General features: G+C 43.0%; 1 protein-coding gene across 1 annotated transcript in view; it reads right to left on the bottom strand.

Annotated features, from left to right (window-relative positions):
* Positions 1–25257, bottom strand: part of SERPINE3 (serpin family E member 3) — a 33546-nt gene that overhangs the window by 1513 nt on the left and 6776 nt on the right. The window contains exons 2-7 of the mRNA XM_044285425.1: positions 23904–24137; positions 22044–22241; positions 18626–18824; positions 18440–18540; positions 18271–18357; positions 1564–1647 (exon numbers count right to left, since the gene is read on the bottom strand). Of these exons, the coding sequence (XP_044141360.1) occupies positions 1564–1647; positions 18271–18357; positions 18440–18540; positions 18626–18824; positions 22044–22241; positions 23904–24137 (903 nt within the window). The remainder of the gene's footprint in view (positions 1–1563; positions 1648–18270; positions 18358–18439; positions 18541–18625; positions 18825–22043; positions 22242–23903; positions 24138–25257) is intronic.

Genomic DNA, 25257 nt, shown 5'->3' on the forward strand with positions numbered 1-25257 from the left:
TGAAAAATTGGGAAAACTTTGAAAGTGTCCCCAAGTGCAGTCACAAAAACCATCAAGCGCTACAAAGAAACTGGCTCACATGCGGACCTCCCCAGGAAAGGAAGACCAAGAGTCACCTCTGCTGCGGAGGATAAGTTCATCCGAGTCACCAGCCTCAGAAATCGCAGGTTAACAGCAGCTCAGATTAGAGACCAGGTCAATGCCACACAGAGTTCTAGCAGCAGACACATCTCTAGAACAACTGTTAAGAGGAGACTGTGTGAATCAGGCCTTCATAATAGAATATCTGCTAGGAAACCACTGCTAAGGACAGGCAACAAGCAGGAGAGACTTGTTTGGGCTAAAGAACACAAGGAATGGACATTAGACCAGTGGAAATCTGTGCTTTGGTCTAATGAGTCCAAATTTGAGATCTTTGGTTGGAACCGACGCAGAAAAGTTGAACGGATGGACTCTACATGCCTGGTTCCCACCGTGAAGCATGGAGGAGGTGTTGTGATGGTGTGGGGGTGCTTTGCTGGTGACACTGTTGGCGATTTATTCAAAATTGAAGGCATACTGAACCAGCATGGCTACCACAGCATCTTGCAGCGGCATGCTATTCCATCCGGTTTGCGTTTAGTTGGACCATCATTTATTTTTTAGCAGGACAATGACCTGAACCCAATCGAGATGGTTTGGGGTGAGCTGGACCGCAGAGTGAAGGCAAAATGGCCAACAAGTGCTTAGCATCTCTGGGAACTCCTTCAAGACTGTTGGAAGACCATTTCAGGTGACTACCTCTTGAAGCTCATCAAGAGTGTGCAAAGCAGTAATCAAAGCAAAAGGTGGCTACTTTGAAGAACCTAGAATATTACATATTTTCAGTTGTTTCACACTTTTTTGTTATGTATATAATTCCAAATGTGTTAATTCATAGTTTTGATGCCTTCAGTGTGAATCTACAATTTTCATAGTCATGAAAATAAAGAAAACTCTTTGAATGAGAAGGTGTGTCCAAACTTTTGGTCTGTACTGTATATAATTTACATATATAGATATATATTTTTTATATTGTAATTATTGCTGAGGTGGATGCACATGCTCAATTGCATCCTTCAAATGCCGCCTGCCCGATCATCTTTAAGAAGCTGTGAGAGTTAAGCCTTTTACACAGTGTTTGATGAGTGATTTCCATCATACACCGAACAGGAGCAAATCTTTATTAGGGCTCATGCACAGGACCGTATGTATTTTGCAGTCTGCAAAAAATACGGATGACGTCCATGTGCATTTTGTATTTTGCAAAATGGAACAGCTGGCCCCTTTAAAGACCAGTCCTATCCCTATCTTTTTGCGAAATGGAATGCACACGGAGTAACTTCTATTCTTTTGTGGATCAATTGAAATGAATGGTTCCGCATATGATCCGCAAAAATCTTTCTAACTGACACTGCAAGAAAATGTTTGTGTGCATGGACCCTAATACATGATCTCTATGTAGGCTTTTTTTTTTTTTTTTTCATTAATCACAGGAAGTCCCCTTTTAATGTGATCTTCAGATTGATAAAATCTTTACTTTACCTGAGCTGGCTTGTCTTAAGAAAAAGAAAAATGGTCTGTCTGCTTTAAACACAGGCATGCGGGATCGTTTCAATAGCACCATCGCTGCAAGACACAAACATTAATAAGAATTAATATAGGCATAATATTGAAGTCAAAGATGTAATAAATGAGGCATTATTCACATAATTGCCTCTGGGAAATCCCAATTGGTGAATTCAGCTGGAAGCACGTGCAATTAAAAAAAAAATATATGAAAATGTCATCGGTAGGTTTAGTCCTGGAATCGAAAAATTTGAATATCGTGCAAAAGTTAATTTATTTCAGTAATGCAATTTAAAATTAGAATATTGTGAAAAGGTTTAATATTCTAGGCTCAAAGTGTCACACTCTCGTCAGCTAATTAGTCCATACTCCCTGAGAGTCCCCTGATTATGACTTTGGGGTTCATAAGCCATAATCATCCAAATTATAACAAATAAAGGCTTGAAATATCTCACTTTGCATGTAATGAGTCTCATATTAGTTTCACCTTTTCATTTGCATTACTGAAATAAATTAACTTTGCACGATATAAAGTTTTTTCCTGAGTTTCACCTGTAGGAAAAAAAGTATAAAGGAAAGACTGATGCGTCTTTTTATCCACTCCTGTTGTCCAGCCTAAGGCCCCTTGCAGACGAGCGTGTCCGGATAAGGTCCGGATGATTTGTGGCAAACCCGTGCGAGTAGGTACCTAATTGCAGTCAGTTTTGACTGCGTTTGCGTTCCGTTTTTATCGCGTGGGTGCAATGTGTTTTGCACGCGCGTGATAAAAAAAACTGAATGTGGTACCCAGACCCGAACTTCTTTACAGAAGTTTGGGTTCAAGGTTGTGTAGATTGTATTATTTCCCCTTATAACATGGTTATAAGGGAAAATAATAGCATTCTGAATACAGAATGCATAGTACAATTGGGCTGGAGGGGTTAAAAAAATAAATAAATTTACTCTCCTTAATCCACTTGTTCGCGCAGCCGGCATCTTATCTGTCTTCTTTGAGAAATAGGACCTTTGATGACGTCACTGCGCAATCTTTTACCATGGTGATGGATCATGTGACGGACCATGTGATGAGCGCAGTGACGTCATCAAAGGTCCTTTTCCTGTGCACAGCAAAGAAGACAGAAGAGAAGCCGGGCTGCGCGATCAAGTGGATTAAGGTGAGTTATATTTTTTAATATATATTTTTTTTTTAACCCCTCCAGCCCTATTGTACTATGCATTCTGTATTCAGAATGCTATTATTTTCCCTTATAACCATGTTATAAGGAAAAATAATAAAGATCGGGTCCCCATCCCGATCGTCTCCTAGCAACCGTGCGTGAAAATCGCACCGCATCCGCACTTGCTTGCGATTTTTACGCAGCCTCATTCACTTCTATGGGGCCTGCATTGCGTGAAAAACACTGAATAAAGAGCATGCTGCGATATTCACGTAACGCACAAGTGATGCGTGAAAATCACCACTCGTGTGCACAGCCCTATAGAAATGAACGGGTCCGGATTTAGTGCAGGTACGATGCGTTCTCGTCAGGCATTGCACCCGTGCAGAAAACTCGCTCGTGTGAAAGGGGCCTAAGGGTGCCTGCACACAATGCGGATTATTAGTGGCTTTTCTGCACGGAATTTTGTGCAGAAAAAACACTGCGCAAGGGCTCATGCACATGACCGTTGTTGTTTTGCGGTCTGTTTTGTACGGATCCGTTGTTCTGTATCAGAGTTTTCCCTCCGATTAAAGTCCTCTACCGTTCCGTTATTGAACAAAACATATCTGTATGTTTTCTGCATTTAATCAGTTTTTTTGCGTATCGGAAACAATAACTTATTGCTCATGTGTTTGGTGATTAATATGGGCTGGGCATAGCATTTCTACAGTGTGGATCCGTGAAATCCAGATGACATACGGATGTGTTCCATGCGTGTTCCGTATTTTTTGTGGACCCGTTGACTTGAATGGGGCCTTGGACCGTGATTTGCAGACAATAATAGTACATGCACTACTTTTTTGCGGAACGGAAACGGAATGCACACGGTGTAACTTCCGTTGTTTTTGCGGACCCATTGAAGTGAATCCGCATACAAAACGGAATGGAAGCGGGAAGAAAATACGTTTTGTGCATGAGCCCTAATACAGTACCAGCAAAGTGTATGAGATTAGATAAATACTATGTACACTAAGGGGTAGATTTATCAAGATTAGTGCTTTCTGTGCCCGTCTTGATATCGCCTGCGCTGCTGGAGTATGTGCCTAATTTATGACGCATCTTTTGGCAGTCTGTGCCTAAATAAAAATCTACAACCGCTCGGAGCTGCCGTAGATTTCTGGCTTCATTTGCACCAGTAAACTGGTGTAAATAACGATGAACCTGACTCTGCGGTTGGTCATACCCAAGGGTGGCTCTCTCAGTCCCACAGCTTGTGACTTTTTATGCTTTTTCTGATGCAGTGATTTTCAGTCTTTACGTTATCTTCCTTGCCATCCATAACTTAAATTTTCCAAATGCCTCCATGGCGGCACAGATTCACAGGAGGTTACCCCGCCTCCCCTAGGGACAGGAAATAACGTGGAGATCTTTAGCCTGCTCCCCTTACCTGCTCCAGTTGTTTTCTGTCCCTCTGGGATGTGTGGAGATCCTCCTGTAAAGGGCACGTGTAGGCAGAATTATTTTTTTCTTGGATGCCCAGTTGAAGATTTCGGGAGTTTTCCTATTGTGCTGAGCGGAGAACAGGGTCATGGGGCTCGCGTTGCAGCCCTTCCTGCTTCTCTGGCATAAGTCCTGCAGACAGCATCTGTGCGTAGTATCGCAATAGGAGGGGCGGGTCACTTGTGTGCAGACGAGATCTCGGTGGGCTTGAGATCTCAGGAACCGCTGTAACTGGATACTTCCCTTAGGCAATGAGTGCTTTAAAAAAGGAGGGTAGAATCAGTTCCCAGTGTCTTTGCTGGGAGAAAGAAGCACTGGGAAGAGGTCTACTCCAGGTGACTCAGACAGCGTCCGGAGGTCTGCAGACCCAACCAAAGCCCTCAGCCTGGTAAGCTCTCCTCTCCTGGGGGGGGTTAAATATGATTTTATAGCTGTGCTGCACTTGGAGGTGGCAGGGAAATTTCCTCTGCATTCTAATATTAAACTTATTAATAAAGAATGGACTGACCCAGAGAAAAAGCCCGGGGTCTACAGAATTTTTAAAAGGAAGTATACATTTACCGAGGAGTATACCATCCTTTGGGATAAATGTCCAAAAGTTCATGCTCCGGTAGCAAAAATAACAAAAAATCTGCTCTCCCTTTTGAGGATATAGGTATTCTTCTAAAAGACCCCATGGACAAAAAAAAGTGAAGCCCTTTTAAAAAGATCCGGGGAAGCCTCTATGGCCATTTTAAGACCAAGTGTAGCGGCTACTCTACTGCCAGGTCCATGGCCATTTGGATTAACCAGATGGAGGAGCATTTAGTGGCAGGAGTTTGACAGCCAGATCTGCAGCCCTCTCCAATGCCACTAGAAGAACGGTATGGCTGAGGTCATGGTCAGGGGGATTCAGACTTAAAAAATAAATTATGCGTAATCCCCTGTGAAGGGGAGAGAGTATTCTGGTCCGTACTCGATGATCTCCTTGAAAAAGCCACAGATAAGAAAAAAGGTTTTCCGTCAGAACCCGGTTTTCCGTCAGTCGAACTTTCGGCTCTTCCACAACGGGCAGGCAGGACCAGAAAAAAAGGTTTTTTCAGGAAGATGGCAGACAGGTAGAGGTACGGGTAGAAGATTTCTCTTTAACCCAGCAAATTCCTCTCAAAAACGTAAGAATCAATGACACCAGAAGTGCTGTGGAAGGAAGGCTAAAAAAAATTCTTCCTACCTGGGAAAAAAAATCTCCAGATCCCCCTGGGTGATAGATGTAATATCGTCGGGTCTAAAAATAGAATTTTCCTTCCCTCCTCAAGATGTGTGTTTGCATTACCAAGGAGCTAAAAAAAATCAGTCAGTGCTCATAAATCAACTGATCCTGCTTCAGAAAAAAGCCATCGTTCTACCTGGAAAAGTCAGGTTTTTATTCCCCAATTTTCTTAGTAAGAAAACCAAACTGCTCTCACAGAGCAATTATAAACTTAAAAGGCCTAAATCGTCAGTACAAGCGTTTGAAAATGGAAACGATAAAGTCTACAATAAATCTTTTCAGGACATTTATATGGCAACCTTGGATCTGACTGATGCATATTATCATATCCCTATATGCAGCGATCGTCACAAATATCTAAGGTTTTTCGGTACAGCGGGTGAAAAAGTTGTCCCATTTTCAATTCCAGGTCCTTCCCTTCAGCCTAACACCAGCCCCCAGAGTCTTCTCAAAAGTTATGTCAGAGGTAGTAGCAAGTTTACATCAGAAAGGGATACTTGTATATACTTGATTTACTCATTGCCGCAGATTAAAAAGAAAAATTGGAGAAAGACCTAGGCTGGATGGTAAATCTAGAAAAATCAGATCTTCATCCCAAAAAGATGATTTTTCTTGGCATGTTGTTGGACATCTTATGAAGACCTTCCTCCCAGTAGAAAAGTTGTCAAAAATCAAGCAGCAAATTTCTATTTTTCAGAGCAAAAGAAGGTGCTGGGCCTTATGTCATCTTCAATTCCTGCAGTAAAATGGGCACAAACACACTCTCAGGTCCTTCAAGCGTCCATGTTAAAAAAACTGGGACAAAAGCATATTCTTGTTAGAAAAGAAAGTGAGAGTCCCTCAACAGGTGAAAGACTCTTTACTATGGTGGCTAGACAAAAGAAACCTATGCTACAGAGTGTCATGGTGACAAATAGTCCCTATAACAATAACAACAGACGCCAGCAGATCCGGTTGGGGGGCTCATTCAGACGTGTCTGTAGTACAAGGGACATGGTGCAAAAATCTAAGCCTATTCTCCTGAAATCTAAGGACACAGCCATATTTCACCTTTAGGACCAGGCAATTTTTTGCAAATCTGACCAGTGTCACTTTAAGTGGTGATAACTTTAAAACGCTTTGACTTATCCAGGCCATTCTTAGATTCTTTTTTCGTCACATATTGTACTTCATGACACTGGTAAAATGGAGTCCAAAAAATTCATTTTTATTTATAAAAAAATACCAAATTTGCAAATAATTAGCAAATTTCCAAGTTTCAATTTCTTTACTTCTATAATACATAGTAATACCTACAAAAATAATTATTACTTTACATTCCCCATATGTCTACTTCATGTTAGAATCATTCTGGGAATGACTTTTTTTTAGGGGGGGGGGGATGTTACAAGGCCTAGAAGTTTAGAAGCAAATCTTGAAATTTCTCAGAAATTTTCAAAAACCAGCTTTTTAAGGACCAGTCCAGGTCTGAACTTACTTTGTGAGGCTTACATAATAGAAACCACCCAAAAATGACACCATTTTAGAAACTACACCCCTCAAGGTATTCAAAACACCCTTTAGGTGTTCCACAAGAATTAATAGAAAATAGAGATACCATTTCAAAATTTCACTTTTTTGGCAGATTTTCCCTTTTAATATTTTTTTTCCAGTTGCAAAGCAAGGGTTAACAGCCAAACAAAACTCAAAATTTATGGCTCTGATTCTGTAGTTTACAGAAACACCCCATATGTGGTCGTAAACTGCTGTACGGGCACGCAGAAGGAAAGGAATGCCATACAGTTTTTGGAAGGCAGATTTTGCTGGACTGTTTATTTTATATCATGTCCCATTTAAAGCCCCCCTGATGCACCCCTAGAGTAGAAACTCCAAAAAAGTTACCCTTTTTTAGAAACTACAGGATAGGGTGGCAGTTTTGTACTAGTTTAGGCACATATGATTTTTGGTTGCTCTATATTACACTTTTTGTGAGGCAAGGTAACAAGAAAAAGTTGTTTTGGCACTGTTTTTTTTTTGTTATTTACAACATTCATCTGACAGGTTAGATTATGTGGTATTTTTATAGAGCAGGTTGCCACGGACGCGGCGATACCTAATATGTATACTATTTTTATTTATCTATGTAAGTTTTACACAATGACTTCATTTTTAAAACAAAAAAAAATCATGTTTTAGTGTCTCGAGTGCCAAAGTTTTTTCAGTTTTTGGGCGATTATCTTAGGTAGGGTTTCATTTTTTGCGGTATGAGATGATGGTTTGATTAACACTATTTTGGGGTGTGTATGACTTTTTGATCACTTGCTATTACTCTTTTTGTGATGTAAGGTGACAAAAAATTGCTATTTTTTTACACCTTTTTATTTTTTTACGGTATTCACCTGAGGGGTTAGGTCATGTGATTTTTTTTTATAGAGCAAGTTATTACGGACGCGGCAATAACTAATAAGTATACTTTTATTTTATTTATGTAAGTTTTACACAATATTTTTGAAACAAAAAATAAAAATCATGTTTTAGTGTCTCCATAGTCTGAGCGCCATAGTTTTTTTATTTTTTTGGGCCATTCTCATGTAGGGGCTCATTTTTTGCGGAATGAGGCGACTGTTTAATTGGTACTATTTTGGCGTACATACGACTTTTTTGATCACTTTTATTACCTTTTTTTGGGAAGTAAGGTGGGCAAAACTTCAATTTCATCATAGTTTTTATTACATTTTTTTATGGTGTTCACCGTGCGAGGAAAGTAACATTACCGTTTTATAGATCAGGTCGTTAGACGCGGTGATATAAAACATGTGTAGGGAATTTTTTTTTTTTCATTTTTAATCAGTGATAAATGTGTTTTTTTTTATTTTTACTTTCTTTTCACATTTTTTTTACCCAGACCTACTTGGTTCTTGAAGATCCAGTGGGTCTGATGTCTGTATAATACAGTACAGTACACTATATAGTGTACTGTACTTTCACTTTACAAAGTCTGATTAGACTTCTGCCTTTAGCAGAAGTCTGATCAGCACCATGGACAGCCAGACGCATGTGAAGGCGTCCGGTTGCCATGATAATCATCACTCGCTGCCACAGCAGAGCAGTGGGTGATGGGGAGGGGGGCCCCCTCCCTGTTAACCTCTTCCATACAGCGGTATCGAAGGGGTTAAACGCCTGACGTCTGTGCCAGCGAAGATGTCAGGAGTTTCAAGCAGAGTGTCATCAACAAAAAAGTGTCACACATGTGGTATCGCCGTACTCAGGAGAAGTAGGGCAATGTGTTTTGGGGTGTCTTTTCACACTTACCCATACTGTGTGTGAGAAATATCTCTGTAAATGGCAACTTTTTCAATTTTTTTTATACAAAGTTGTCAATTTACAGAGATATTTCTCTCACCCAGCATAGGTATATGCAAAAATACACCATAGGAATGCTGGAGGATGGCGGGATCTCCCGGCATTAAACAATGGTAAAAAAAAAAATCATAATGCTGTATGGTATATGGGCGGGGGTCTGGGGCTCGGGACTTCGGGGGGCGGCTCTTCCTGTCAGACATGAGGTTTGACTGCGGGCAGGGATACAACACGGGTGTGGTATGGGTGTTACTAGGTGTTTTCTTAAGGGGACAGAGCCGGCTTTTGGCTGTGTTCTTGTTTATACCCTCTTCAAAAGCCGGTGATTGTCGAGTGATACTCGATTTGAGTCCCTCGGCTAAGAGATATAAATCTGAATATATGTGAGGCACGGTTAAGCAGGCCATTACTATCTAATTTTAATTATATGGGGATGAGGCAGTAAAATATGCGAGTGGTTTTCCCACTATTGCGCTAGAAGACTGCTGGACCCCCTTGTTCGCTTTACGAAATGTTGCGATCAAAGATCGCGTAAGCCCGCTCCGTACTGTATGTGAGTATTAGCTGATTGGTCACTTGAGTGTCGGTCCTGCCGGTTGTGCTCACCCGTGTTTGGGGGAGGGCGCGCGGGGTACGCGCTTGCTGCCTGGTGGCCGTCTGGGCTGGGGGCCCTTGAACTCTGCCCTTTACTTATAGATAATATTATGTTAAGTGAGATGCTTTGGGTGTCCGCCTTATCAGGCTGTGGATGCTGGGCGATTCCCGCTTTTTCCCCAGTAAGTGAGATCTCCACCTGATTTTTATTACCTTTACAATCATGGATAATTGCATGAAATTATTGTTAATTACTCTTACAAATTAGAAATTGACGGACTTATGGATTTTATAATATTATAAATGTAATATGGATATGAATCTTTTGTATTATAATTAATAAAATATATTTAAAAAAAAAATACACCATAAAACACATTGCCCTACTTCTGAGTACGGCGATACCACATGTGTGACACTTTTTGCAGCCTAGGTGCGTAAAGGGACCGAAAGTCCAACGAGTACCTTTAGGCTTTACAGGGTTGCTCACAATTTAGCCCCGCCCAAAATGCCAGAACAGTAAACACAGCCCACAAATGACCCCATTTCCGAAAGTAGACACCCCAAGGTATTCACTGAGGGGCATAGTGAGTCCGTGGGAGATTTTTTTTTTTTGCCAGAAGTTAGCAGAAATGGAAACTTTATTATTATTTTTTTTTCCTGAGAAAGTGTAATTTTCCGCTAACTTGTGAAAAAAATTAAATCATACATGAACTCACCATGCCCCTCCGTGAATTTGGGGGGTATTTATACTATCCTGGCATTCTAGCACCTCAAGAAAAATGACAGGTGCTCAGAAAGTCAGAGCTGCTTCAAAATGCGGAAATTCACATTTTTGTATCATAGTTTGTAAACACTATAACTTTTGCGCAAACCAATAAATATACACTTATTGCATTTTTTTATCAAAGACATGTAGCACAATAAATTCTGACACAAACTTGTATAGAAATTTAATTATATTTAAACAATTTTACCAGAAAAAGTTAAAAATACACATTTTTTCAGAAAATTGCGGTCTATTTTGATTAATATAAGAAAAACAAAAACTTTCAGCAGCAATCAAATACCACCAAAAGAAAGCTGTATTTGTGAGAAGAAAAGGAGGTAAAATTAATTTGGGTGCCAAGTTGCATGACCGAGCAATAAACTGTTAAAGTTGTGAAGTGCCGATTTGTAAAAAAGGGCCTGGTCACTAGGGGGGTATAAACCTGTGGTCCTTAAGTGGTTAAAATCCATATCTCAGCCCTAAGTGCCTTTCTAGATACAAAATTGGCAGATCTACATCTTGTTAAAAGATTTGTAAAAGGGGCACAGAGGAATGAACCTATAGTCAGATCCACAGTCCCTCCTTGCGATCTAAATTTAGTGTTGTCCGTTTTAATCGATTTCCCACTTGAGACGTTATCTGAAATTCCTTTAAGATTGTTGTCCTTTAAAAAATTTTCCTCGTTACAATTACTACAGCTAGAAGAGTGGGCGAAATACAAGCGTTTTCATGTAGACCTCCCTATCTAACTGTAAGAGATGACAGGATAGTGCTGAAACACTCTCCCCCTCTTTTTTTACCCAAGGTTGTTTTAAAATTTCACTGTCTGAAAGACGTTTCATCGCCATCATTCGGTTCTCCATCAGGTTGTCCGGAGGAGAGGCGTTTTCATAATCTGGATGTTCGCAGATGTGTGTTAGCTTACCTTAAGGCAACATTTTCAGGAAGACAGACAGACTCTTAATTCAGTTTGCTGGGCCAAATAGAGGACAGGCGGCAAGCAAGACAACCATTTGAAGATGGATCAGATCGGCAATCCTTTTTTGCTACAACTTCAAAGATGTCATTCCTCCGAAGGGACTAAAAGCTCATTTAATTCGATCAGTCGCAGCTTCCTGGGCAGAGTCAGCGGACGTCTCTCTGGAAAAAATATGCAGGGCAGCCACCTGGTCTTCGCCTTCTATTTTTTTTCGGCATTATCAATTAGATGTGTTAAAAAATAAGGACTTGGGCCTTTCCTCTCTGTGGCCGGTGTTGGAAGGGCCACGTTTCATATCCAAGCGCTTGCTCCCCATCCATAGAATGGCCCACCAGGTATGGTCAGCTGCGAAGTTGAGGTCGTTCAGAGACATTCCGGATGACATCCCCCTGTGGGACAATCCCATGTTTGCCCATTTGATAGACTTGGAGGGAGCCAGATGGTGGAAGGTACAGGGCGTCAACAAATTGAGCGATTTATACACTAACGGTAGCTTGTGCTCCTCCTCTCAACTGCAAGAAAAGTTTGAATTGCCTCGCTCCTTCCTTTTCAGATATTTACAATTAAGGCACGCGCTGGCGGCACAGTTTGGGTCGGGGGGTCGCAGAATTTCTAATTATCCCCTGATAGGTGTCCTTAGGTCGCAGGGACCGAGAGGTATCATCTCTGTTCTCTATACGCACCTGCTCAACAATCGGACACTGATGAACCCCCTTGCTGTTGAAGGGAAATGGAAAAACTCCATCCCCTCCCTATCAGCGGATGATTGGAATGAGGCACTGCTGTCTCCAACACGGGTATCCCCGTCGGTCACTAACAGGTTGATTCAACTGTTTATTTTGCATAGAAGCTATCTTACTCCTGTCCGACTGCATAAAATGGGCAGATTGTCACATAGTAGGTGCCACAGGTGTCATCAGGACGGGGCAGACTTCTGGCATCTCATGTGGGATTGCTCGTACTTAAAGAGCTTTTGGGAAGCTGTGGTGGGGGTGCTATCTGCAATAGTTCCAAATACAGTTCCGCTATGCCCTAAGAGTTGCCTACTCGGCATCCTAGATGAGGAGGTTTGGGGTCATCATCATAGGATTTTTCTGAGCGAAACCTTATTTTTTGCCAGAAAGGCCGCCGCCCTGAGATGGATGGATGACAGAGCACCTACACTGGGTCAATGGAAAGCGCTGGTCAATCAGGCTGTAGGCATGGAAAAGGTTGTCTATATTCACAGGAAGTGCCCACAAAAGTTTGACAAAGTGTGGGGTGAATGGTGTGCGTCCCCTTTGACTGTGCACAATGCTTGTATGTTTTCAGCTGCTGATGTGTGATATATTGTTTATATCTATTGAGGCGCTAGCCTCTTCTACCTCATGGTCTATAAACGTCCTCTGACTTGTACACCTCCTTGTTGTACAGGACCTAACGCAATACTCTCTTGTACTATTGTGCTTGTACTGTATCCCCTGCGCGGGATCGAACCTGGATTTGCTGCCTCTATGCTTGTGATAATGTAACATGCCTTTCTTGTTAAACTTCAATAAAACGAGTTAAAAAAAATAAAATAAGGACTTATCGTTTGGTCGCAGAGTGTTATCTGCAGTGGTCCCACCCTAGTTATTAATTTCTCTGTTATTCCTCCTGTTAATCTGTGCCGCTGTGAAGGCGTTTGGAAAGATTGTAATTACTTACCGGTAATTGGTTTTTCCTCTAGCCACCACAGCGGCACAGGAATTTGAAAAATAGATAAATAACATTATGTTGCATCCATTTCAGAGTTTCTCGGTTATTTACTGGAGCAGGTAAGGGAAGGGGGCTATTTAAAGATCTCCACGTTGTTTCCTGTCCCTAGGGGACACGGGGTAACCTCCTGTAAATCTGTGCTGCTGTGGAGGCTAGCGGAAAAACCAATTACCGGTAAGTAATTATAATATTTTCTGTTCACATATCCATATGAGGGCTTGTTTTTTTGCAGGACAAGTTGTACTTTCTAATGCCACCATTTAATATTGCATACAATGTAGTGGAAAGTGTAAAAAGAAATCCAAATGGGGTGAAATTTGAAACAAAAAAAGGTGATTCCGCCACAGTTTTATGGGTTTTGTTTATACGATATTCACTATGCGGTAAAACTGACTAGTGCATTTCATTCTCCAGGTCAGTACGTTTATCGCGATACCACATATACAGGTCCTTCTCAAAAAATTTGCATATTGTGATAAAGTTCATTATTTTCTGTAATGTACTGATAAACATTAGACTTTCATATATTTTAGATTCATTGCATACCAACTGAAGTAGTTCAAGCCTTTTATTGTTTTAATATTGATGATTTTGGCATACAGCTCATGAAAACCCCAAATTCCTATCAAAAAAAATTTGCATATCATGAAAAGGTTCTCTAAACGAGCTTTTAACCTAATCCTCTGAATCAACTAATTAACTCTAAACACCTGCAAAAGATTCCTGAGGCTTTTAAAAACTCCCAGCCTGGTTCATTACTCCAAACCGCAATCATGGGTAAGACTGCCGACCTGACTGCTGTCCAGAAGGCCATCATTGACACCCTCAAGCAAGAGGGTAAGACACAGAAAGAAATTTCTGAACGAATAGGCTGTTTCCAGACTGCTGTATCAAGGCACCTCAGTGGGAAGTCTGTGGGAAGGAAAAAGTGTGGCAGAAAACGCTGCACAACGAGAAGAGGTGACCGGACCCTGAGGAAGATTGTAGAGAAGGACCGATTCCAGACCTTAGGGGACCTGCGGAAGCAGTGGAGTAGAAACATCCAGAGCCACCGTGTACAGGCGTGTGCAGGAAATGGGCTACAGGTGCCGCATTCCCCAGGTCAAGCCACTTTTGAACCAGAAACAGCGGCAGAAGCGCCTGACCTGGGCTACAGAGAAGCAGCACTGGACTGTTGCTCAGTGGTCCAAAGTACTTTTTTCGGATGAAAGCAAATTTTGCATGTCATTTGGAAATCAAGGTGCCAGAGTCTGGAGGAAGACTGGGGAGAGGCCAAAATGCCTGAAGTCCAGTGTCAAGTACCCACAGTCAGTGATGGTCTGGGGTGCCATGTCAGCTGCTGGTGTTGGTCCACTGTGTTTTATCAAGGGCAGGGTCAATGCAGCTAGCTATTAGGAGATTTTGGAGCACTTCATGCTTCCATCTGCTGAAAAGCTTTATGGAGATGAAGATTTCATTTTTCAGCACGACCTGGCACCTGCTCACAGTGCCAAAACCACTGGTAAATGGTTTACTGACCATGGTATTACTGTGCTCAATTGGCCTGCCAACTCTCCTGACCTGAACCCCATAGAGAATCTGTGGGATATTGGGAAGAGAAAGTTGAGAGACGCAAGACCCAACACTCTGGATGAGCTTAAGGCCGCTATCGAAGCCTCCTGGGCCTCCATAACACCTCAGCAGTGCCACAGGCTGATTGCTTCAATGCGGCGTGGCATTGAAGCAGTCATTTCTGCAAAAGGATTCCCGACCAAGTATTGAGTGCATAACTGAACATAATTATTTGAAGGTTGACTTTTTTTGTATTAAAAACACTTTTCTTTTATTGGTCGGATGAAATATGCTAATTTTTTTAGATAGGAAATTTGGGTTTTCATGAGCTGTATGCCAAAATCATCAATATTAAAACAATAAAAGGCTTGAACTACTTCAGTTGTGTGTAATGAATCTAAAATATATGAAAGTCTAATGTTTATCAGTACATTACAGAAAATAATGAACTTTATCACAATATGCTAATTTTTTTTAGAAGGACCTGTATGTAGTTTTTCTTGCGTTTTAAATACTGGAAGAAGAAAAACTGGAAAAAAAAATGTTTTTGCTTATCGCTGTATTCTGACCCCATAACTTTTTTTACAGTTATGTCTATGGAGATGTGCGAGGGCTCATTTGATTGTAAGAGGTGTGTATGACTTTTCGATCACTTTGTATTCAATTTTTTTTGGAAAGTAAAGTCACAATGTGCCATTTTTCTTTTCCCATTACGCCATTCACCATATGGGATACGTTTATTGTCCACAATATACCTGTCCCATAGCGCTGTGTGCATTTGTGTTTAAAAAATGATTTTATAGATATGTAAATCAGCCTGGTAAGGAGGCCAAGGGGCTGCACTAACCGTTCTGGTGCCCAGCCACGCCCCCTGTGAAGGAGCCCAGCACCACCTGCGTCCTCCGAATCTCCTCCTTGCTCACCGTTAGATCACCGTAATCTTGCGATGCACGAGCTCACACATGCGCAGTTCCTTCCCTGAGGCTGATGCCAGCACAGGTAAGGAACACTATGCCGACACTGCGCATGTGCGAGATTACGGCAATCTAACTGTGAGCAAGGAGGAGATTCAGAGGACGCAGGTGGTGCTGGGCTCCTTCACAGGGTGCTTGGCTGGGCTCCAGGCAAATTTACATATCTATAAAATAATTTTTTAAACACATTAAGGCTACATTCACACGCAAATTGCGGATCCGCAAAACACGAATACCGGCCGTGTGAATGTAGCCGGCCCTATTCCTATGCTCTATCTTTTTTGCGGGGCCGCGGAACGGATCTACGGATGCGGACAGCACACTGTGTGCTATCCACATCTTTTGCGGCCCCATTGAAATGAATGGGTCCGCACCCGTTCCGCAAAATTGCGAAACGGATGTGGAGCCAAAAATACGGTTGTGTGAATACACCGTAAAAGCCCATAGCGCTATGGGACAGGTATTTTGCGGACAGGCTAGCGGCAATCTAGCCGTGCATGTACACAGCTCTGTAGGCTAAACCAAGGTGACAGAATCCCTTTAAATATTTTAATAGTACGGATGTTTTCGCACACGGCGATGCCCATTATATTATTTTTTATAGATTTTTTATTTTGATTTTGGAGAAAGGGGATGATTTGCAATTGTAAATTTTCAAAACTTTTTTTTATTTACTTGTTAGGTCCCTATCTGGACGCAAAATCGCAATCATCAGATTGCAATTTGTATAGAATAATGGAATTTGCTCCATTATTCTATACAGAAATCACTATATTAGAGATCCTCAGTGCTGCCATCTGCTGGCCTGAACTGTAATGTATAAGTAATGAGCCTGGAAGCCTAGTACAGCCTCAGACTCATTACTATTAATAAACGCCTTCCCCAATCTCCGCCCAGTGGATAAATCTTCCCCTTTGTTTTTTGTTTTGTTTTTGTTTTTTTATTTCCGTTTTAATTGACTGGATTTCAATCTTTTCAATGGAAGTATGAGATCTGCAGCAAAACCGCATCAAATCCACACCAAAAACTGCAAGTCAAACTGCAATTTTGTACGCAGAAATGTACAAGAATTTCTGATGATATTCTGTTAGTAAACCTGCCCATGTGTGCAGGTATCTTTAGGGCTGTTTCACATGAGCGAGTCCGTTGCGGGAATCGGGCTCCGTGTGTTGGCGTGATCCTCCGCTCTGGACTTGCAGGAGCGCACAGCATTATACTGACTTATAATGTTATGTCCCTCTGCTTGACTTTACTGCTACAGGATCATAGTGACATAAAGCTGTGACTGATTCTGTAGAAGGAAGGCCAAGCAGAGACACACAGCATTATAAATCATGATAATGCCGTGCGCTCCTGCGAGTCCAGAGCGGAGGATCACGCTCACACACGGAGCTTGATTCCCGCAATGGACTTGCTTGTGTGAAACAGCTCTAAGGCTACCTGCACACGGTTTTTCATCCGTGGTGTGTGTCCACACCAAAATCTGCATTCGTTACTTATGGTTTTATCATCCTTCCATTGAAAAGGGTAAAATCCACACAAAAAACTAAAACAATTGACAAACTTGCAGGTTTCAAAATCCACTTTACAGGTCAATTTCCATGTGAAAAAAAAAGCAGTGTGTACATGACATCTGCCTATTCTCCTTCACTTTGCGGGTACTGTACTACGCTGCAGTTTTTCCACACAAGAATCCACATGGAAAATTCTGTGCTGTGTGTGAACATACCCTGAGGATGTTAGCTGAACGTTTATAGGAAATATGCTAGTGGTGGTTTATGCAATTAGATTTTTTAAAATCTTTTTTTAATAAAGCCATATGCGGTTTCTATGACCTTTTTACTGGTAAAGAAAAAAAAAAAGCCAGAGCACATTTTTATTTCAAGGAAGGCGTAATGACCTTTTTTACCAGTTATTTTAGCTCTCAGCATGGACAAAGTAAAGGGCCACTGCAGTTCAAGTCTTCTCCTAGTCTACCTCATATTGAAAGGTCTACAAGTCAATGAAGCTAATAAACAGCTCAAAGCGCTTCTTTTTAATTCTAGTTTAGAAACTTGAATTTACATACTGAGGTGCATATCTTGAGAGGCAATTAAAGGATTCTGTCATCAACTTTATCCTGATCTTACTGAGGGCAGCACAAAGTAGTGACATGTAGTAGTCATTCATGAGCTAAATGTAAGAGGTTGCCGAGAACCAGCATCATCATCATTGATGCTTAGACCTGGAAAGGCGTCATGGCTGCCTGAGAAGAGTCATGGTTATTTATGAGTTCCTGTTCTCCCTGCCCACCTGCCGATGCATGGCAATTCTCTCCTAGGGTGAAACGTAAGGAGCACATGAATAACCATGACTCTTCTCGGGCAGCCGTGACTTTTCCAGGCTGCTATGATTCTGAGGCTGGTTCTCAGCAACCACCTATTTTTTAGGTCTTGATTGACACAATGCTGAAATGTATGCTGCTCAGTGATGGCAGCATAACGTTAATGATGGCTTCCCTTTAAGTGGGCCATGGGAGGTATGCCATTTTCATTGCTTTTTGTTTTGAGGTTCTGGCTGGAGCCGAGGACTACTGACTCTTGGGCACTTTATTTTGGTGGGAGCACATGGTTTTCAGTTTGTATCTAATGGCAGCGTCTGCATGTGAGTTATTTGCTAGGTTTCCTGTCTACAGTAAAAACTTGGTGGCAAGTTACTGCTCTCCTATGGCGTTGACCTAGCTGAATTTGTGAGCCCCGGGGGAGATGCCCATGCTTTATGTACAGTACACCATGGCATGATATGTTGAGGCTGTATACCGGTTAAACTGGAGTAGAACCCATGGCGCAGAACTAAATGTGACTTTCACCCACCTGTGACTCCCGAACCTCTGGTGCCACCTTCCTCCACTTCAATTTCTGCTTTGTGAATTGCTTGAGAAACATAAAGGTTTCTCTGTTCTGAAAATAAAATGATTCTGTATAACCATATGTATATTGAATTTTTATACATTAGGTGTACAATATACTGTAATACAGTTACCTGAAATCCCTTTGAAATCTGCTTTCCTTCGGTCAAATAGATCTGAGACTCCCAAAGCAGGCAAGGCCGTCCTTAAATCGCTGTAACTTTCCAATTTAAATCTGGTAAATACAGACAATGCATAATGATGACTTTTTTAATTTTGAAAAGAAAATGATTATATTCCCTATATAAAACATATTTTACCTGGGCAAAAAGACGTCCATTTTGATTCTTTTCATAGCGTTGTCCCAAACTGCAATGCTCTTTGATGTTAGGGTAGATTCAATGGAGGATAAGGGTGTGCTCCTGTCTGTAGGACGTACCACAAACATACTGACTGTATCCCCAAGATAGGGCAGCTCCACCACCGTAAACTTTTCATGGGTTGGGGTTTCAAATTGACCTGAAACAGCATTTTGCAAGATCAGTCTACGGCAGTGGTGGGCAACCTTTTTTTTCAACTGAGCCAAATATCGCCAAAACCACGATTGAAATTTATTTCGAGAGCCACATTTTTAAAACCTAAAATATTGCGTCAACAGTACCAGTGAGGACTATTAGGGCTCATGCACACGACTGTGTGCCCGCCATTGCCATATTGCAGGCCGCATACGGCGGGTCCGCAATACACGGGCACTGGCCGTGTGCAGCCCGCATCAAGGACCCATTCACTTCAATGGGTCCAGGATCCGGGATATGAGTGCTACAGTGTGCTTCCGTGGTGCTTCTGGCTGTGCCTACGCCCCGCAAAAAAGTAGCGCATGCACTACTTTTTTGCGGTGCGGAGGCACAGCCAGAAGCACTACGGAAGCACACTGTAGCACTCATATCCCGGATCCTGGACCCATTCACTTCAGCATGCGCTACTTTTTTTGCGGTGCGGGCAGTCGGATGCGGATCGCGAACCCCATTTAAGTGAATGGGTCCGCGATCCTCATGCAGCTGCCCCATGGTCTGTGTCTGTGCATTGCGGACCGCTATTTGCGGTCCGCAGCACAGGCACGGCGCCCTTACATTCGTGGGCATGAGCCCAGAGTGTGTTTTTACATACTTTTATATGTACTTCCTTTTATTTGGATCTTGATTATTTCATTTTATCTTTATCATTTTTTACGTTTATTAAACTTGTCTGCAGATGTGGATGTAATGTGGATGACGCACTTATGGGGGATATCTGTGGATGACGCACTTATGGGGGATATCTGTGGATGACGCACTTATGGGGGATATCTGTGGATGACGCACTTATGGGGGATATCTGTGGATGACGCACTTATGGGGAATATCTGTGGATGACGCACTTATGGGGGATATCTGTGGATGACGCACTTATGGGGGATATCTGTGGATGACGCACTTATGGGGGATATCTGTGGATGACGCACTTATGGGGGATATCTGTGGATGACGCACTTATGGGGGATATCTGTGGATGACGCACTTATGGGGGATATCTGTGGATGACGCACTTATGGGGGATATCTGTGGATGACGCACTTATGGGGGATATCTGTGGATGACGCACTTATGGGGGATAAGATGCTATATAAGTGCCCTCCACAGATATCCCCCATAAGTGCCCTCCACAGATATCCCCCATAAGTGCCCTCCACAGATATCCCCCATAAGTGCCCTCCACAGATATCCCCCATAAGTGCCCTCCACAGATATCCCCCATAAGTGCCCTCCACAGATATCCCCCATAAGTGCCCTCCACAGATATCCCCCATAAGTGCCCTCCACAGATATCCCCCATAAGTGCCCTCCACAGATATCCCCCATAAGTGCCCTCCACAGATATCCCCCATAAGTGCCCTCCACAGATATCCCCCATAAGTGCCCTCCACAGATATCCCCCATAAGTGCCCTCCAGTAAGTAAAGTAATGTATTAGTGGGGGGGAAGGGAGGAGGCAGGGACACTTGCGGTGGGGCCGGTGCACACACCGGGGGCAGCTCCTACCTTTCTTCTGCAGGACATTTCGCTCCTCCTGGACCTGAGCGGCGGCCTCTTCACCACTCCTCACATGGCCGGTGTTGTGCTGAAAGTCCGCCGCTGCCCGCCCTTCTGCTGCTGTGCGCAGCGTGACATCTCACCCTCCGCCATGCGCCTCCTGCCCCGCCTGCCTGCTTCTTTCATAAAGTGGAAGGAGCAGACAGACGGGGCAGGAGGCGCATGACGGACCTTTTGAAAGCTTGACATTTTGCAAGAAAGGCCGCCCACCCGCCAGCCCGAACCAAAGAGCCGCATCTAAGGATCAAAAGAGCCGCATGTGGCTCGCGAGCCGCGGGTTGCCGACCACTGGTCTACGGTATTAGGGGTGCTGTCCCCACTGGAGCTCACAATCTAAATTCCCTATCAGTATGCCTTTGAAGTGTGGGAGGAAACCCACACAAACACAGGGAGAACATACAAACTCCATGCAGATGTTGCCCTTGGTCAGATTCAAACCCAGGAGCCAATGCTGCAAGGCACCAGTGCCGGGTCCAGCCACCACCAAGCCTTACTATTTGCCGGCAGAAAATAGCTGAGCGGCACGCTCGGCAATTTGCGGAATCCCCCATAGAAATGAAAGTGAGCGCACCGTGTTTGTGCGGCCACCACTCCCATTCATTTCTATAGTGCCAACGGAAATAGCCGAGCTAGCACTTTGCTATTTTTGGCAGCCCCGTAGTAATTAATGGAGGGCAGCTGCGCATATATGGTGCGCCCTGCAGGACTTTGACAGCTCCGTTTACAAGATAGGTGCGGGTCCCACCTCTGGGACCTGAACCAATCAGACATTGGGGGCATATCCTAGCGATATGTCCCCTATGTCTGAGATGTCGCAACCCAAATCCTAGCACTGCAATAAAGTGATATCAGGAACAGCTTCAGGCTACTTTCACACTAGAATTTTTTGCGGATCCGCCATGGATCTGCAAAAACGCTTTAGTTACAATAATACAACGGCATGCATCCGTCTTGAACGGATCCGGTTGTATTATGTCTTCTATAGCCATGACGGATCTGTCATAAACACCATTGAAAGTCAATGAGGGGACGGGTCTGTTTTCTATTGTGCCCATTGACTTACATTGTGTGTCAGAACGGATCCGTTTGGCTCAGCTTCGTCAGACGGACACCAAAACACTGCAGGCAGCGTTTTGGTGTCCGCCTCCAAAGCGGAATGGAGACTGAACGGAGACAAACTGATGCATTCTGAGCAGATCCTTTTCCATTCAGAATGCATTAGGGCAAAACTGATCCGTTTTGGACGCTTGTGAGAGCCCTGAACAGATCTCACAAATGGAAAGTCAAAACGCCAGTGTGAAAGTAGCCTTACCTATTCAGTATGCTATAGTATTAGTCCTGGATTAAAAGGGGTTCTGCACTTGGTTTAAACTGATAATCTATCCTCTGGATAGATAATCGGCTTCTGATCGGCGGGGGTCTGACACCCGGGACCCCTGCCTCTCGCTGCCTTCTCAAACAGCTGATCGGCGGGGGTCCTGGGTGCAGAATCCCTTTAATAAAAGAACTGCAAAGCATCATATCATCCATCATTTCAGCCATGACATCATTCTGTATATTGATTTTTATTCTGTGACTTTACAGTAACTGGATCATCAGTCATTCCTTACCGTAGTTGATATCTGCAGTTTGATGCATCATGGGAACTTTAACCACTGATCCATCTGTGCTAATAAAAGGCAATGTCTGTGTGTCGGTGAAAGAGAATTTTGTTTTCCATTTGCTTCTAAAATACATTGTGCTCACAAGTGCGATCTGCGTGAAACTGGATTCAAAATGTCCGCCAGGCACCAGCGTCTCTATCCCACCTGTAAATATCAGCACACGCTGCTTTTAGTTCCAGTGCTTTTGTGCAGCCTCATACACACACATACTATGGGGGACATTTATGAAGCATGCTATGCCTTCCTATTTTGCCGTTAAATTGTTGCATGTTTTGGCACATGTAACAATTTGCGGAAAATTCTTGTGACTTTTGGCTTCCCACGCCACTTTCAGAAGCGAGTGAGAAGTTGGTCTGTGTTGCAAAATAGATCACTTTTAAGGTGCATTTATGATGTATGACATTGTACGCCAGGGAGTTACCGGACATTTACCAATCACTTAAAAAGGCGATACTACATTGCATGAGTGCCGAAGTTATAAAAATAAAAATCGCCATCTCATAAATTTGGCGCAGCACTAGAAACCAACAGCAGGCTTAACAGTGACAGCCGAAAAAACGGTGTAATTATTAAAATGCCTCCCTGTGTCCTTATGTAGAAAGGATTCCCAGCGAGCGTTCATATGCTTCAATCAAATGCTCTAAATGCGCTATTTTATCCATACATCAGACCATATAACAGTGAACGCGTTTCGGCCCGTCCAGCCTTCATCAGCTCTTTTTTCCTTCCCGTGCTGGCGTTTACTGGGTCTGAGTGCCGACGACTCTGTGAATTTATGTCCTTATGTAAACATGGAGTTCATAAGGTTAAGTTTACATTGCATGGTGGTCTACATAACAAGGTTAGTCGGGAGGTCTTATACTCCATGGGTCCCTATAGATGGGGGTTCTTGAACCAGTTGCCAAATCGCTATCTAGCACAAGCCTCTTCAGTCACAGTTCCTTTTTTTTTTTTTTTTTTTTTTTTTAAATCATTTTGTTATTGTTACATTGTGTTCTGCCATTTTTCAGCCCCTATAGAAGCAAAGAAATAGCAGCAAACGTCTGGGTTCCAGTTACCTGAAGAAAGCTTTGTTTTATAGAAAGGAAAAATAATAGAGCAATAATGCTAGACACGTCCCCTTTTCTATTGGTGGCCTTTAAGGCTCCGTCCTTGGATCCCTGCTCTTCTTAAAATACACCTTTGGACTGGGGCAGCTCATACAGTCCCATGGCTTTCCGTATCTATGCCTACAACATGCAAATACCTCCCTACTATCCAGAGTCCCACAATGCGTATCTTCTATATCCTCCCTCCTCTCGCTTTCTAAAACTAAACATGCATAAAACAGAATTTACCCTTTTCCCCCATCTCACTGAGCCTCCCAACAGACCTATCACAATCAATGGCTGCATGCTCTCCCCTGTCCCACAAGTCCGCTGCCTTGGGGTAACGTATGATCCTGCCCTGTCCTTCAAACCGCACATCCAAGCCCTTCAGACTCAAAAATATCTGTCGGATCACCCGGAGCCTGCAGAAATGCTTATATTTTTTTTGCGGTGCGGACGGATCATGGACCCATTCAAGTTGAATGGGTCTCGGTCCGTCCCGGACACCGCACGGACGTTGCCCGTGCATTGGGGACCGCAAATTGCGGTCCCCAATGCACGGAACGGCCGTGTGCATGAGGCCTTAGGCTGTTCTCACACGCAGCAGCGTCTCTGTGCTTATTGTCATGATTTCAGGGAACTTGCAAAAAAAAAAAAACGCATTGCGGACACAAAAAGATAAATAGAAGTGCGTGTGGACAGCACAGTAATGACTCACCTCCCGTATTACTGTTTACCCACTGCTTTATCTGGATGGCCGTCTTGTTGTGCTCAGTGAAGTTGGTCAGCTGGAGGCTGCTGTTTGCCCATTGTACGGCATACTCTGTAAACTGGGTGGAAAGAGGCGTCCCTGCTTGGACAAACAAGGCACATGCCAAATGGATGGAGGTATCTTGGCTGGAGTTGGTAAGTTCCCGATGCATGCTTTTCATAAAGCTCTCCACTGTTTTATCTGGTAGTACATACAAAACGTACAAATGCAAATCAATATATACATAGTAAGGGGTAACGATGAACGCTTACATTTGCTAATATGTATATTGTTAAATGGGGGCAGATCTCGGAGCAATATAGCTGTAGGTGAGCTGGTCTATTAGGGCACTTTCACACAAGCGTTTTTGTTTTCCGGTATTTAGTTCCGTCACAGCAGCTCAATGCTGAAAAAAAACTCTTGAGTTTTATCCTAATGCATTCTGAATGGAGAGTATTCCGTTCAGGATGCATCAGTTCAGTCCCTCTTACGTTTTTTGGACGGAGAACATATCACAGCAAGCTGCAGTTTTCTCTCCGCCCAAAAATACTGATCACTTGCCGGATCCGGCATTAATTTACATTGAAGTGTATTAGCGCCAGATCCGACATTAAGTGTTCCGGCAAAACGAATCTGGCTTTCCGGTCAGCACATGCGCAGACTTTTAAAAATGCAAAAAAAAAATTATACCAGATCCGTTTTTCCGGATAACACCGGAGAGACTCATCCGGTATTTTAATGCATTTGTCAGACGGATCCGGATCCGTCTGACAAATGCCATCAGTTTGCGTCCGGATTACCGGATCCGACAGGCAGTTTGAAAGGCCGCAAGTGTGAAAGTACCCTTAACATGGTACTTGTAAGGGAATACGTCAGGATTAAAGATGAGCGAATTTCATGGTATGAAATTCGTTCACGCTTCGTTTGGTGGTAAAAGCAGAATTGCGTTATGGATTCCGTTGTGCAATTCTATGACAGAATGCATAACGGAATGCTTTTAGAGGCATTCCGTTATTCATTCCGTCATAATAGAAGTCTATGGCCTGCATAACGGATTCGTCCTGTTTCCGTTATGCAGGAAAGGACTCCCCTGCATAACGGAAATGGGACGGATCCGTTTTGCAACCCATAGACTTCTAATATGACGGAATGAATTACGGAATGCCTCTAAAGGCATTCCGTCATAGAATTGCGTAATGGTCCATTTTGAAAAGCTCCCTCCTCTGGGCGTGACGTGTTGGGCCGAGTGGAGGTGAGCTGCGCTATCATGTGATCGGGCTAAAGTCAGGTGACATGAGTGATGGAGATAGTCTAGGTGGAT

Source organism: Bufo gargarizans, chromosome 3 (assembly GCF_014858855.1).
Source record: "Bufo gargarizans isolate SCDJY-AF-19 chromosome 3, ASM1485885v1, whole genome shotgun sequence".
In the NCBI taxonomy this organism is placed as follows: domain Eukaryota; kingdom Metazoa; phylum Chordata; class Amphibia; order Anura; family Bufonidae; genus Bufo; species Bufo gargarizans.